At 33.6% G+C, this 16,511-nt stretch overlaps 1 protein-coding gene across 4 annotated transcripts in view; it reads left to right on the forward strand.

Moving 5' to 3' along the window:
- Positions 1 to 16,511, forward strand: part of LAMA1 (laminin subunit alpha 1) — a 155,665-nt gene that overhangs the window by 94,000 nt on the left and 45,154 nt on the right. For all 4 annotated transcript variants that reach the window (XM_007487695.3, XM_007487697.3, XM_007487696.3 and 1 more), the window contains 14 exons: positions 609 to 794; positions 1,270 to 1,397; positions 2,147 to 2,273; positions 2,370 to 2,507; positions 3,038 to 3,156; positions 4,306 to 4,392; positions 5,107 to 5,300; positions 7,026 to 7,168; positions 8,457 to 8,552; positions 10,463 to 10,574; positions 11,045 to 11,201; positions 11,855 to 12,065; positions 12,448 to 12,564; positions 12,660 to 12,823. In XM_007487695.3, coding sequence (XP_007487757.2) covers positions 609 to 794; positions 1,270 to 1,397; positions 2,147 to 2,273; positions 2,370 to 2,507; positions 3,038 to 3,156; positions 4,306 to 4,392; positions 5,107 to 5,300; positions 7,026 to 7,168; positions 8,457 to 8,552; positions 10,463 to 10,574; positions 11,045 to 11,201; positions 11,855 to 12,065; positions 12,448 to 12,564; positions 12,660 to 12,823 — 1,979 coding nt within the window. The remainder of the gene's footprint in view (positions 1 to 608; positions 795 to 1,269; positions 1,398 to 2,146; positions 2,274 to 2,369; positions 2,508 to 3,037; positions 3,157 to 4,305; positions 4,393 to 5,106; positions 5,301 to 7,025; positions 7,169 to 8,456; positions 8,553 to 10,462; positions 10,575 to 11,044; positions 11,202 to 11,854; positions 12,066 to 12,447; positions 12,565 to 12,659; positions 12,824 to 16,511) is intronic.

Below are 16,511 nucleotides of genomic sequence, written 5' to 3' on the forward strand. Positions count from 1 at the left end.
GGGACAAATCTGTAGTCTACTTTTTGTGAGATCCAAAAAGCATTGAAACAGCCAGCTTTACCTATTCTTTTATATATACACTAGATGCATTTAACTTTGGATCCTGAAAATGTAACCTTTCCCCCAATATTATAATTAAAATGTAGTTATAAACTATAACCAATATTTCTTAAATTTTTTCAAAAAAATTATCTCTCTCTGCACTTGTAAAATACTTGGTATAGAGTACTCTAAGAAAAAAAGTTTAGTTTGTAATGGAAATTTCATGTTTTCTTATGTAATTATCTTTTTCTGTTTTTTCTTTGGTATGGAAAGATATATTTAGTATTGTTTATCAAGTTCATACTGAAAAGACAACAAACTTCTCAACACAACAGTAGGAAATATTGGAGAAAATATTGCATGTTTTTTAATATCTGAAAACAAATATGTGGAGAGAAACTATGCATTTTAAGAATAGTTATATAATATTGATAAGGCCTTTGAAAATTCATTTTTTATTGTTTTTTGCATGTTTTAAAAATAATAGCAGTTACTTTACATTGAAATATTTTTGTAAGTTGATGCTCTTTCACAGAAATAAATATAACAATTTATCTTTTAAACAGCTCATGGCATATGGTGGGAAACTGAAGTACATAGTGACCTTTTATTCATTAAATGGCACTGGATCTTCTAACTGGGAGCCACAGATTATCATAAAGGGTGGTCGCACCAATAAATTTACCATTTATGCAAATATCACTACTCCAAAAAATGGAGTGAGGACATATCACGAAGTGGACATGATAGAGGTGAATAAAACAATCATTTTCCTTGAAATGTAAAGCTATTTTTTAATTCACATTATTGAGTTGGTAAAATGTATACTAACAGAAGGCATAAAAGAAGACCCAGATATGTTTCATGAGCTGAGCCATGGGACTGGGGAGGTGTTTGGAAATTGGTCTAAACTTTAAAGTCTCATGAGATTCAAGTTCATTTTAATTAGGTTTAGTAGTAAATAATTCTTGCATTCTTTTTCATGGTATGATGGTCATTAGGGCATGAACATGGGCAAGAGGAAAAGTCAGCAAGCTTAGCTTGAATGGAGAATTGTTTAATGTACTCTTTGTCAGGGAAACTGGACCAATTCTGCACACAGAAATATGTACAGATGGGTATTTGGGGGTAATTATTGTAAAAAGAATACTTCCTTTATGTGCAAATATGCCACTAGGACTTTATTTTGTGAATTTTTCTTTGATCAAATATATTTCTCATCCACAGAATTATTGGAAATATTTTAACTCGGCATCTGAAGAGTATGTTATTCGTTCACACTTTATGTTAGTGCTTAGCAACATTGACTACATTCTTATCAAGGCCTCACATGGCCAAGCGTTACTACAAAGCAGGTATGACATTTTAAATTTATGCTTATTCTAGACTTTCAAATATTTCTCTTATCCCTGACACAGAAGTAAAGAAAATGATTCCCTCATGATCCTGCCCCACTTCTATATTTAGTTAATGCTTTTGTTAATGTATGTTTTCTCTTCTCGGTTCTGCTACTCATGAGCCCAGGACCTTGAGAAAATCATTGAATTTTTAAAAGATCTTGGTTTCCACATATATAAAGTATTTGGGGATAGAGGGCAGAGAAATAGTGTGGGTGGGAGTGTATAGTTTGAACTATCTTAAGATACTTGCTAAACTTCACCCAATGCTGTTTGTGAACCTCTGCTATAATGTTGTTGCTTTTTTTTTTAACCCTTACCTTCCACCTAAGAGTCAATACTGTGTATTGGCTCCAAGGAAGAAGAGTGGTAAGGGCTAGGCAATGGGGGTTGTGACTTGCCCAAGGTCACACAGCTAGGAAGTATTTGAGGCCAGATTTGAACCCAGTTTTCAATCCACTGAGCCATCTAGCTGCCTCCTAACATTGTTGCTTTGATAGTGTTTTAAAATTTGCTCTGTGGCCCCCTGGGGGGTTCTTTAGCTGAAGTTCTCTTTTCATTGAATCAATTAATGACCTCACATGATATTTGTATCTAAGCCTAATTTTTTTTTCTGACTTTGTATCTAAGCCTTATTTTTTTTTCTGACTTCTTTGTATCTAAGCCATATTTTTTTTTTCTGACTTCTTTCTATAAACTGTTACTAGAATTGCAAACATCTCACTGGAAATTGGAATAAAGGCTGAGGAAGGGAAATACTACTCTGAAGAAGAAATTGCCTACTACTTAGAAAATTGTCACTGCCCCCCTGGAACAGCTGGATTCTCGTGCCAGGTATCAACTAATGTTTGAGAATGGTGTTAGCATGTCTTTATTTGGAGTAAAAATACTTTTCTTCCCTGACACTTTCTCTTCTTTTTTCTTTTACAGGATTGTGCACCTGGGTACCATAGAGCAAAATTTCTAAAAGTCAGTGGCAACGAAGCCCTTCCTCTGATAGCATCATGTGTGCCGTGCGAATGCAACAATCACACTGAAACCTGCCATCCAGAGACAGGGCAGTGCCTGGTAGGTGGCTTCTTCATGATGTTCTCACTTGGCTAGTTTTAAAGGTCTTTAGTCTATGGCTATTAGCTCTCAATTTCTATACCTATGAGCTTTTACTAAATGCCAAATTTGATGGCCATTTCTACCAGAAAAACTTAATTAATAGAGGTGTTTGTGCCATTTGTGAAATGGAGGTATCTTCTGAATTTAACTTTTTAATGGAATTCTTGTTTGGAGATATCAAAAAGGCGGACTTGGTTTTTCATACTTAGCCTCAATGGTTATCAATATTTAGGATGAGTCTAAGTGATTTGTTTTAATGACTAGTATCCCCATGTTACATTCTGCTAATTTGCTTTGAAATGTAGATTTTTACTTTTTTTTTATATTTTGTACACATTGTGAACCTTTCATCCTATTGTTTATGTTGCCATATGTCACTACATTATTGCATAAATTTTTGAGAGAAGAAAAGATAGTCCTTTAAAAGGCGGAGACTGCTCACCCAGTACTTACCTTTTTGTTCTCAATATTTTATTTGTAAATAATAGAATTGCCGAGATAATACCGCAGGTGATCATTGCGACATATGTGCTCCAGGGTACTATGGGAAAGTACGTGGCTCTGTCAATGATTGCTCAGTTTGTGAATGTCCCAGATCCAATGCCAGGTATGTTTGGGATTGAAAAACTAAAGGAAAATGAATGGCAGCTTCACTTGTGTCCATAGTAGCTATTCATATGTGGATGAGTGCTTTAAAATTTTTATTAGTGATTTTTGTTTGGGTCCTGGGATGGTCTATATTTATTAGTTTTGTGATTATGAACTTGATCTTTTTTGAACTTTTAGTTTCCTTATCTGTAAAATTGGGTAGAGTAATAACTTTTACTTACCTACTTCTTGGATGAGATATATGTTAAAACACTCTTGAAGTGTTGTTGTTTTTTTTAACTTTTACCTTCTATCTTAGAATCATAAGTATCAGTTCCAAGGAACAGAAGAGTTGTAAAGGGCTAGGCAACTTGGGTTGTGACTCATCCATGGTTACACAGGAAGTATCTGAGGCTATATTTGAACTCGGGACCCTCCTGTCTCTGGGCTTTCCTTTTAATCCACTGAACCACCTAGTTGCCTCTGCTTTTCTTTCTTTCTTTCTTTCTTTCCTTCCTTCTTTCTTCTTTCTTTCTTTCTTCTTTCTTTCTTTCTTTCTTTCTTCTTTCTTTCTTTCTTTCTTTCTTTCTTTCTTTCTTTCCTTCTTTCTTTCTTTCTTTCTTTCTTTCCTTCCTTCTTTCTTTCTTTCTTTCTTTCTTTCTTTCTTTCTTTCTTTCTTTCTTTCTTTCTTTCTTTCTTTCTTTCTTTCTTTCTTTCTTTCTTTCTTTCTTTCTTTCTTTCTTTCTTTCTTTCTTTCTTTCTTTCTTTCCTTCCTTCTTTCTTTCTTTCTTTCCTTCCTTCTTTCTTTCTTTCTTTCTTTCTTTCTTTCTTTCTTTCTTTCTTTCTTTCTTTCTTTCTTTCTTTCTTTCTTTCTTTCTTTCTTTCTTTCTTTCTTTCTTTCTTTCTTTCTTTCTTCTTTCTTTCTTTCTTTCATTCATCCTTATCTTCTGTCAATGCTGAATATCAGTTCCAAGACAGGATAAGTGGCAAGAAGGCTATCTTTTAAAGTGTTTACAAATCAAAGTTATTATAATTCAAGATACTCAGCTGTCCTTCAATATTTACTTTTTTAAGATCACAAAATGTGAATCTTAAGAGAAATTACTAATGTTCTAAGACTGGATTTCTAGAGCTCAAGAGTAATTACTGATTCTTCTTCCTTTTGCAGTTTTAGTCCAACTTGCCACCTGGTTGATGAAAATGATTTCCGTTGTGATGCCTGCGCTCCGGGCTATGAAGGACCATATTGTGAAAAGTGAGTTAAGACATCATTCTCAAAAATTTTTTATATGTTCATTTCTTTAATTATGTAATAAATCCCTGACTTCACAAGGCATATTTAATTTGTAGAAATTAACCATGCATTAATATAATAAGTACAATGCCTTAAAGTATAGTAAATAGAGACATCATTAATGAAAATGCCTAGGAGACAGTTTAAATTTAATCCGTGCATTGCTAATTATGAATACTAAGATATAAACAAAATCCTTAATTTTTCAGCTTGACAAATAAATACCTTTCGCGCTTAAACCATATCCATTCTTCCCCTTAGAAAATAAACATTAAGGAAAATAAAAGAACCCTGCATTCTTTGGATTGCTCTTTTTGATTGAGAGAGAATTATTAAGACTACAACTTCCATGCTTCAATTATTTTGAGAGCCAACAATTTCATCTGTGAGAGTAATCTGAGCAGGTCTCATTTCTCTTCATGCCGTAGCACAGGGTCTTCATAAGTTGATGTGACCCAAATGTATTACCTATTGCTTAGAGCTTAGTTCTGCTGTCCATCCATAATAAGCCTGCCAAGGCATGCCTGCCATTGGCATCACCTCTAAGAATCCAGGAGAGGGTCCTCGGTTCCACCATAAGACATTTGAAGAGGAGTTTAATGGAAGAAAGCTGTTAGAAGTTACTAATCTGAATTACATATTTTGGGTTTTTTTTTTTTCTCTCTATTCTTCTAGGTGTGGCTCAGGCTATTATGGAAATCCTTTCCTAATAGGCGGTAGCTGCCAGGCGTGCAACTGTGATCCAAATGGTTCAGTTCATGGTTTATGTAACACGACATCTGGGCAGTGCATCTGTAAGCCAGGGGTTTCAGGCCGTGCCTGTGACAAATGTAAACTAAGACACGTCCTGGTGGATCTTGAATGCGTTTGTATGTATTTTTCCTTTATATTTAAAAAGTAATTCTTATGCTCAATTGAATGGACTAATTTATAAAGAATAGAGCAGTGGGGGCAGCATGATATATCTTCAGGATCTAGAAAGTGATTTTTTTTTAAGTTAGTCACATTAAAAACTACATGGAAATGAAATAAACCATTAAAAAATGTTGTTAGTCTTAGATGGGATAGGTAGGTGGTACAGTGGATAGAAAAAAAGGCTCCATTTTCTCATCTGTAAATATTAGCTAGAGAAGGAAATGGCAAACTACTATAGGATCTTTGCCAAGAAAACTCCAAATGTGTTTGATCACAAAGTTCAATGGGGATATGATTGGGCATGCAGACTCTAAATGATCACGCTATTGCAAATATTAATATGGAAATAGGTTTTGAACAATGATAGATGTAAAATCCAGTGGAATTGCTCATTGGCTATGGTAGGTGGGTGGGGGGAAGAAGGGGAAGGAAAGGTTACATGAATCATGAAACAATGGAAAAATACTCTCAATAAATTATATTAATAAATTAAAAAAAAAGAAAACTCCAAATGTGATCATGAAGAGGCAGATAAGACTGATGACTGAACAAATAAGTTTTAGATTAATATAGAATGATTTCATCTCTCAGTGGAATATTTTTGACTAAAGAAAATGGTTTCTAGAGTAATTAGATTTACACAGTGTGGTGAGTAAAGTTTTTGGTCTTGTACTTAAGAAGGCCTGGGTTACAACTCTGTCTCTAGGGGTGTCTAGGTAGCCAATAGATAGAACACCAGGCCCAGAGTTAGGAGGACCTGGATTCAAATCTGGGCTCAGATAGTCACTATATTCACTATAATTAATTATATAATTATAAGATATTTACTATAATTCACTATAACCTTGCTATTCTTTTACATTAGAATTGATACTGAGACAGAAAGTAAAAAAATTTGCGTTTTACTCAACTGCTCTACACCTCAGTTCGTTCCCCTTTAAAATCTATTAAATTATACATGTGGGTTATTTTGCCTCCATATGGAGTAAGTTTCCCCTACCAATGAAATCAGAGATGCTATACAGCCTTCTGGAAAACTATCAAGTTTCTCATATTTTACTCATTTTTAGAATTTATACTGTGAACCTGTTAACATGATCTATATGAAACAAAGGCTCTGCCATTTCAGTGGAGGAAAAACATCCATTGTATGGCCATCTGTGCCAACTAAATTTCCTATAGATTTTGCAACTTAATATTACAGATTTTTTTGGAAGACATGATTTATTTTTTAAAAAATTCCAGGCAGAAGATTTGAGAGATTTATTGGCTCCAAGATAGTAACAAAGTCTTTGAAGACAGTGGGAATAATATAGGAAAACATGGTTCTAAAAGCAGAGTCATTACAGTAAGGAATTTTCTATGATTAAAAATAATATTGACAGTAATGTGCAGAAAAATGTGTTGCAATATCTCTGGAAGGCTTAAAAACCTTATAAGCCTCATCATGAAAAAGAAAAGAAGTTTCAAAATTAGTTGGAATTGGTAACATCGAAATTTAGCATGGTTGAAGCAACAAATACTGATATGTTGTAGTAAAAGAAAATTCCAACCCCTTTTTGTGTCAATGATTTAGCCATGTTGTTCATTTCAATGTTTTGTCTTTTCAAGCATATTTAAAGATCTTTGTCCTTCCCAAACCACTTTGAAGTCACTTTTGAAACATCTTTTCCCTGTAGCTTGTGATGACGAATGTGTAGGTGTATTGTTAAATGTATTGGACAATGTCACTGATGCCATTTCCCAAATGAATTTCACTGGCATCATTCATGTTCCATATGAAATTTTATACAACCTGGAGAACACAACTAGAAATCTCAGGGTAAGTACTATTATTTGGATACTAATAAGAATAACTGAAGAAGAAAGACAGACATATTGCTATATCAATTATATTTACATTGATTAACAATACCATAGGAGATAGGATCCATGCAAAATTATATAATCAAAAATTGTCCATCTACCCAGTTTGCCTCAACTTCTTCATCTACAAAATGAGTTGGACACAAATGGGGTCATGAAGAATTGGATGTGATTAAAATTGAACAGTAACAATTAATTGTGCACCAGCCTAGGATGCTTGTTTGATTCCATATGGAGTAACTACATTAGACAGATTTCATGTTTTCTGGGACCTAAAAAAAATTAAAGAGGAAAGGATTTGTCTTTTTAAATGTATTTTCCATATTAAAGTCCTTTCCTGAGGCTGAAGATTACCTTTTGGGACATTATAATAGTAGAAGGCTCTTGTATCAGAGATCCTGAGTTTGATTCCCAATTTTGACTGTGAGTCCTGGGATGGTCATTCAATCTCCCTGAGCCTCAGTTTCCTAATCTGTAATAAAAAAAATCTTTGGCCCAGATACTCTCTAAGATCTCTTTGGTCTCAGAACATATGATCTTATTTTTTGTTTTCTAAGTTTACATCAGAAATCCAGTTGATACTTAAGAATATAGTCATCTCTTCACAGCACCTATGGAATGTGCCTTTTCTATGATTTTTATAGTTTACATAACCTATTGTTAACTTAAAGAGTGAAATTTAAGCAGATGTTTTCCAAACAAATATCCAAAGTTCTTAAATAATTAAACATGGATAAAACTATTTAATAAAATGGAAATCCTAAGTAGATATGAATTTTCAGAAATGTTTAATTTCCCCTTATACCAATATATACAGGACCAGTAATTCTTAGGTCCTGTATTGTAATTTAATTTTACTTTAATAAGATTAGCTCCTTTGTTATAAATGTTAAATATAGAATTTTAAATACTGAAATGCTTGACCTAGTACCTTGCTGTTCATATGAGGCTTTTTCACTTAAAATTCATTTTTTTATATTCTTGCACATTCAAAAAATAAATTTTTAAATTTTTTGTAGAAATTTTTTTATCCAAGCTAATATTTAAATTATGGAGAAAGAAGATATTTGTATGGAATTGTGGTATCAGAATTTAAAACTAACAAGATAGCTAGCTAAAAAAGGGACTTCAATTTTCCCTTCTTATTAAAATTCTAGGAAAAAAACTATTTAATATGAATCTATTAGAAAACTAGAAACTTTTAACAAATTTTTTTATTGTAATTTATTTTGCCCCTTGTGTAGTTATCATTAAGAAATAATAAAAATCTGGTTTCACTGGAAAGAACAAACAAACAAATTGAAGATATGTCAGAAGATTTATATCACTTTGAGACAGAGGTGAGTCATGAAAACTCTTATTCCTTCTGTGGTAGTCATGTAATAAGCATTTCTGGAACAAAGATGTTAAACTCAAATAGAAATGGATCACTGTGGATGACATATTTACTTAGAAAATTACAAATTAACATTTATCTATATTGTTTCAATTTTTTATTTGTCTTGTTATATTTTAATTTTGCATGGAAGCTTTTTTGAATGTTTGAACTATGACCTCTGTCCTAGAGGATATTTCTTAACTCTTATTTTTAAAAATTTTAGATTGTTTTCTTGTAGTAGAAATAGCACTTCTAAGATTCAGAAACTTGGTATTTCTTATCTCACCAAGCTGTGACTAGATGGATGACCTTGGGCAAGTCACCCATAGAATTCTAGACTTTTTTCTTTGTCCTAAGTCCCTAAGAAGTCATTTAGGCACTTTGGGGCAGAGGAATTAAAAGACTTTGAAATAAAAAAGATGTAAATTTAAATTCTACCATAGACATTTACTAGTTGTATGATTCTCTCTGTGCCTCAGTTTCTTTATCTATACAATGTTCATTTACCTCCCAGTGTTGTGGTGAAGATCAAATATTTTGTAAAGTGCTTTGCAAACCTTAAAATGTTATAAAAAATGCTAGCTATTCTGTAATCTAATGCCTTCATTTTAGATATGAAAAAAATCAGGGCCAGAAATGTTCAGTGCTCTATTTAAGGTCCTACAGCTATTTTCCTTCTCCAATCTCAGTGTAATTATTTGCAAAATGATTTCTCTGAAGTTTCTTCCAGCTATATAAAGTCATAGCCCTTGTTTATTGGGGGGGGGGTATTTACTCTAAGCCTCAGTTTTAATTCTTTGCAAATAGAGAGAATATAATTTCTGACTTGCTTTATCTACCTCCGAGAGAGGGCTATGTTGGGGAATCAAATTAGATAATATATGAAAAGCACTCTTTAACATTTTACATAGCAGAGAAATAGAGGGATAAACAGGTAGAAAATAAGATGGAGGAAAACATACTGCTGTCCACAAAAGCATAGAGACACACAAATAAAGGTAAAGAGCTGGAGCAAAATCTACTATGCTTCAGCTAAAGTTAAAGTAAGGGATTATAGAGGTTATGATCTCTCAGACAAAACAGAAATGAAAATTGGCATAATTAAAAGATAAGGAAATTACATACTGATAAAAGGAACCTATTTTGTTGTATTCTAGAGCAATTATTAAGGGAATTAAAGATTAAAGAAAAGGAGGCAGCTGGGTGGTCCAGTGGATTGAGAGTCAGATCCAGATCCAAGAGGTTAAAATCTTGCATCAGACACTTTCTAGCTGTGTGACTCTGGTCAAGTCACTTGACCCCCATTGCTTAGCCCATACCACTCTTCTGCCTTGGAACCAATATACAGTATTGATTCTAAGACAGAAGATATAGGTTTATTTTTTTTTAATGGTTTAACAAAAAATAAAAAGAGTCTTATCTTTGATCCTAGAGGCAATAGGGAGCTGCTGGTGTTGAGTAGGGGAATGACATAGTTATATCTGTATGTAAGGAAAATTACTTTGACAGCATTGTTTGGGATGGACTAGAGTAGTGAGAGTACATGAAACAGGGGGGCCATTTAGGAAGCTGCTAAGTTGAGAAATGTTGAAGGGTCCACAATAATGTAGTAATTATTTAAGAGTAGAAAATTAATCTGATATAAGAGGATATTGTGGAAATATAGAAGACAATCTATCAATCTGGGAGATGAGAGAGAATTAAGAGTTGAGGATAATGTCAAGGTTACCAACCTGGGAGACTAAAAGGAAAACAATGCATGCCTTGAAAAGAAATAGTAGAGTTTAGTAGGATGAAAGATATGCGTTGTTTGTTTTTCTTTTTAATTAAAGTTTACACATTATGCTTACTTAATTTTTTTTTTTTTATTAGCTCACCGAACTAGTAGGGAGCAGCCAGTATTTGAAGGTTGTCGCTGAAGACATAATAAACAAGACTCAAGATTTAGCCACACTTATTCAGAGAGTTAAAACTACTATAAATGGTAAGATTCATAATATCTAATTTTGGAAGGTACACCTTGTTAAAAATAATCTATTTTATTGTATCTCAGAGTAGTGATGAGAAACAAAAACTTCCCTATAATTCCAACCTCATTTATATTTTTGACAACATCCAACAATGAAAATTAGTTTTTATTTATTTAAACTTGGCACCATGATTAAGTCAGGTTATTAAAACTTTCTGAGTCACTTCTCATTTTAGCAATCTAAGCAATCATGTTATTTTTTGCCTTTCTGAAACCATTTTAATTTTATGTTATTAAGTACAGAATAAAGAAACAAGTTGTTGTTATACCAAAATGAGACATTAGGTGGCAAAAGTAAGCTAAATATTTGACTAAGAAATATGATTACTAGAAATAAGATCAGATCTTACTGTTTTATCAGTCATAATAGTGATTTTCCCATGCTGTTGTCAGTTAATTAATAGTTCAACTCATTTCCTTCATAGTTATTGTTGAAGAAGCAGAAGCCCTAAATGAGACCAATAGTATGCAGCTGCCCAATTCTACTCTTCAGAATATGCACGAAGATATTGCATCCATGCTGGAAACTGTACAGAAAAGGAATCTCACTCAATTATACCAAAATGCTACTAGTGAGCTCAAGTAAGTCTCAAAGTAAAAGTTAGAATCCAAGAAATGATATATCAACTTGAACTCCATTTCCCTGGGTATGAGGAAGAAGGCATAAGAAATTTAAAAAAAAAGAATAAAAAAGCAACAAGCTCTTGTTTATTTTTAAAATAAAAATATTTGAGTTCTAGTAAAGAAAATTAGGGGAAAATGACAGTGAATCCAAAACATTTAGCTAATGTTTAGCTAATTAGCTAAACATGCTAATATTCATATTAGTCATAATAAATAGGCTTTGAACCACTCTTATAAAGACATGATTGGTTTTTTTTAAATATGGAAATCATGTGGAGACTTTAGTGGTTTGTGAGATCTGTTTGTTGGGGACATAACCCAGGACCCTCAAATCTCTAAGCTTTGACTGCACTGAGTGTCTGAGTTGCCCCCTAAACTTCTTATATGTCATAGAGCTCCAGTCATGGGACCTCGGCATAATGGAAATGGGTGCCCACAAAGCCAACAAACATACTTTACCAGAGATGATATTTCATTTTAGGCTCAGAATCAATAAAAACACACAATTCATTTAATTTTCAGACTTGATATGTTCATACAGAGAGGCTCCCTACCACTTTCTTCTAAAGACAGCAATTTATTGATTGTTTGTATTGTTTATTTTTTAATAGAGCTTCCAAGAATTTATTGTCACTAATTCAGAAGGATTTCCAGAAACCACTGCAATATCTAGAGAATCTAAAAGAGAAAACAAGTAATCACTTTGCAGACTATATCAATCAGCTACAGGAAGCACAAGCTTTTGTTAATGATGCAAATGCCAAAACCAAAGAGGCCAGCAGTCTGTTGCATATTAGCGCAATTAATTTAGAAAAAGTAAATGTAAGTTTGATTAAGTTTTTTTTTAAACTAAGAAAACCTGCTCTAAAATTTCATTGATCATTTCATAATGAATCTGAAAATAAACCCTTTTGAATTCTACTTACTATGCTCAAATATAAAATTTTCTATGCCTTATTGGTTTAGTATAACAGTATATAATGAGTGTTGTTGTGTTTATGTCCTATAAAACACTTATTTAGGTATCTAATAAATTCTACTATGGAACTTGGGAATAAAAGGTTCTAACCTACTGAAACCCCTCAGATTTAAATGAATACACAAATGTACATTAAAACATTTTAATGCAATTATATATGAATGTGAAATAGTGGCATTAAGTAAGCAAAATTAAGAAAAAATAATTTTATGATTTCTTTTAAAGGATAAAAAACTGCATGTTTTGGAAAAACTAAATTCGTCACTTGTCTTCATTGAGAAGGGAAAAAAACTATTGGCATTAATTGCTGATTTTGCAAAAGATGCTAAAAATACTACCGAAGTAAGTGCTGCCAATATAGTGCTTATGGGAATATACCTTTATATATATTTAAGCACCTATATGTGCATATTTAAAATATTCATTTGTCTGTATAGATGCTGGAGCTTCAACAGGATGAACTGATTTTCTGGAGTGCCAAAATCAGACACCATGTAGACGAATTGGTCATGCAGATGGCCAGAAGAGGAGCCCTTGACCTTGTCTATAGGGCAGAGGATCATGCTGCTGAGCTGATAAGAGTGGCAGATGTGCTAGACAGGTAAGACTTTGAATTACTGGTTAATTTTTAAGTAGGTAAGCTTATCTTTTTAAAAAAATTTTGGAAAATATGGGGAGACTTTTTAACACTTACTCTAAATTTATTAAATATTTACTTTAGATATTTTATGAATTATAAATCACAAATATATTTATAATAATATTTATATATCATGTAAATTACATATTTTATAAATTACATACATTTATTTATAAGATATTAAGTATTTATTCATTGAAATTTAAGTGTGTCATGTCCTTTGGGCTCACACTCCTAAATGTCACCTGCATAGTTAGGTAGGGTTCCTAGAGTACCAACGTATTTCTTGTCCTCTTAGAAGTTTCTGGTGGACTCCCTATTATTGATTTATTGATTGGTATCAACAAGTCAGACTTAATTAGCTTTTAGAAAGGTATATTTGCCAACGTAATAAAATAAGAACAATTGATAGAAAACATCTTTCCAAAAGATTAAGACACATTTCCCTATGAGTATATACATAGGTCAGGAGAAATGGGCTGAAGCTTAGAAAGCACATTTGGCAAAGGGGAATCCTTTTCCTGGAGTCCTTGAGATATTTTCCCTTTAGATATGGTATAAATTCTTTGCTGGGCTCCTTGTGGAGCCTTGAATCTGCTTCCTCTTATCCTATCTAGCCTGTCCTCCTTTCCTGATATAAGCAACACCTCCAGCTGCTGTTCTATCAAAGACCCTGCTAGGTTCCAATATTAAATCATCCAAATCCTTAGACCAGAGCCTGGACCCTCTCTATTTCACAATGCCTTTCTCCTAGCAAATGGGGGGGAGGGGGCCAGGAGATATTCTCCCAGCCCATGTTTGAATCCCCAATTCCAACTTACTGACTTGTTTATTCAAGTTCGATAAATATGACTCAATCTGCCAAAATGTTCTGTGCAGCCCCTGGCCAGCTCATCAAATAGCTTTTAGAACATTTAAATTGGTTAAGAATTTTTTTTTAGGTAGCTATGGGTACAAGAGATAATGGACTTGAACTGCAGTCCAAAAAACCCGAGTTCAAATTTGACCATAGACACTTTTACCAGCTGTCTCTGAGTGAGTCATATAACCTCAGTCTCCTCAATTGTAAAATGCAGATAACAATAGCATCTCTCCTCCTCTCAAGGTGGTTGTGAGGCTGAAATGAAATATCTGTAAAACACTTGGCAGATGATGTATAAATACCTATAGTCTGAAGCCTATGGCTCATTCAACAGAGATGTCCAGGCTTTTTTCATACCTAATGAACAACTGAGAGGTGCTTTCACCTGGATGCAGTATCCAGGGTGTAGCATCTTGTCGTTTATTTTAAGTGATGAAAGGCGGTCATCTGAACTACCTCCATCTTAGACTAGGGGTGTAGTACTTCTTCCTAGTTCTTACTGATCCTTAACATCCTTATACATTATACAAATTTCATCAAAAAGTTCTTAAAGATTTTATTAACCATTTGATGAAATTTGCAAGTCCACAAATGATAATATTGTGGTTCAGTCATTTTCAATCATGTCTGACACTTTGTGAACTCATTTGGGGTTTTCTTGGCAAAGATATTGAAGTAATTTTTCATTTCCTTCTCCTTATTTGACAGATGAGGAAATTGAGGCAAACAGGATTAACTAACTAGAAAACTACTAAATATGTCAAATTTGAACTTAGGTCTTTCCTGATTCCAGATCCAGTGTTCTGGACTACTGCTCCACTTAGCCACCACAAGTAGTTATGGAATTGCTACTGTTTCAGTAGTTTTAAAAACTCTTTTGGAGGATACAAAATAAATGAAGCCATTATCCTTGCCCTAAAAGAGCTCATAATTTGGGTTCACCTTATGCTATAGCCTTATATGATATGCCTTTGGGCCAACCTCATTCGCTGTTACTTAACATTCCACTATTTTGGTTAACTAGTTTGTGAATTTTTATTCACAATACAAATAATCCTGAAACATAAATCTTACCAGTCATTTTTGCCACAGTCTGATTTTCCCCTTTTGTTCTTCAGACTATTTCTGAGAGTTTATCTTGATATTAGATAAGGGATTAAGAGGTTGTAAGGAAAGGAGAGGCACCAACACACCAGGGAAGGGCAAATAAAGGAGATCTTGGGGCTCTACCTGACAGTTTGAAATAGGGTTGGCTATTCAAATATATTCAGGACTCCTGGTGGTGCTAGACTTACACACATAAAATGATTAAAGAACAGAATGACTATGGGTAGTACAAAATCACATACTTATTTGTGTGATAGGACCATCAGTATATCATGGCACAAAATTAGAATTTGGTACCACATTATTTTTTCACTCTCTTCATCCATCCCTTAAAAAAGAGGAAAATGCAAGGATAATCTTACTTTATTTACAGCCAAGTTAAAGTCTTGACTACTTAATGTAGAAATAATAAAGGAAATTGAACTCAAAATACAGGTCATTACCATCTTGTACCTGTAGATCATTAAATTTTACCAGCCAAATGGTCACTAGTAATAAATGCTGATGTTGTTTTGGGGATGAATGGCCTTAGTAACCTTGGAGAGAAAATGAAGTGAGTTACACTGCAGGCCTAGGGGATGTGTCGACTGTCAGATTTCATTTTCTAGGTAGGCAGTACTGTGAAACTGTACCATCCACCCATTGGAAAGTTCATAAGTGAATTGTTGCCTACTGAAAATGAATTCCAAGTGATTGAAATATTAACTGATATGCTGAAAAATATCTCAAGTGAATCCTATCAAATTAGCACTCACATTTTGAATGATAAATCTTCAGCAACTTTATATGTCCTTAGCAGAGTTATTTGAAAATGTATGAGCTAGATAGAAAATATAGGAAAGACAGTAAAATCAGTGTTTTTATGCAGGGTGCATTTTTCCTCACCCACCACTCCTTACCCATTTATATGCTAAGGGCCTAGAATAAGATAATGAAATATATGGGTTCATAGAGGCAAGAGTGTTGGGCGAAAGAAGGAACAATTATGACAGAACAGTAGGATTCCACTGCCTTGGGTGAAGTTAAAAAAATATTATGGCTAAGGAGCTGGGATCATAAGAATTGCGGGTTCTGTCCTTCTCCCTCTGAAAACACTTAAATTTATTTTGAAAAATGATGTTGTTACTCTTCAATCATGTCTGACTATGTGTGACCCCATTTGGTTTTTTTTTTTTTTAACAAAGATACTGCAATTGTTTCCCATTTCCTTCTCCAGCTCATTTTATAGATGAGAAAACTGAGGCAAAACAGGATTAAGTGACTTGCCAAGAGTCACATAGCTAGAAAGTGTCTGAGGCTACATTTGAACTCAGGTCTTTCTGACTCTAGGCCCTGTGCTCGATCTGTTATGCCCAGAAAAGTGTTTAAGGGCTTTAAAATTAAGTCAGCAAACATTTTTTTTAGACTTTTTTTAAATTTTATAGTTTTTATTTGATCATTTCCATTTCCATGCATTATTCATTAAAGACAAAGATCATTTTCTTTTCCTCCCCCCCACCCCTCCGTAGCCGACGCATGATTCCACTGGGTATCACATGTGTTCTTGATTCGAACCCATTGCCATGTTGTTAATATTTGCATTAGAGTGTTCGTTTAGAGTCTCTCCTCTGTCATGTCCCCTCAACCGCTGTGGTCAGGCAGTTGCTTTTCCTCAGTGTTTCTACTCCCACAGTTTGTCCT

Source organism: Monodelphis domestica, chromosome 3 (assembly GCF_027887165.1).
Source record: "Monodelphis domestica isolate mMonDom1 chromosome 3, mMonDom1.pri, whole genome shotgun sequence".
Classification (NCBI taxonomy): Eukaryota; Metazoa; Chordata; class Mammalia; order Didelphimorphia; family Didelphidae; genus Monodelphis; species Monodelphis domestica.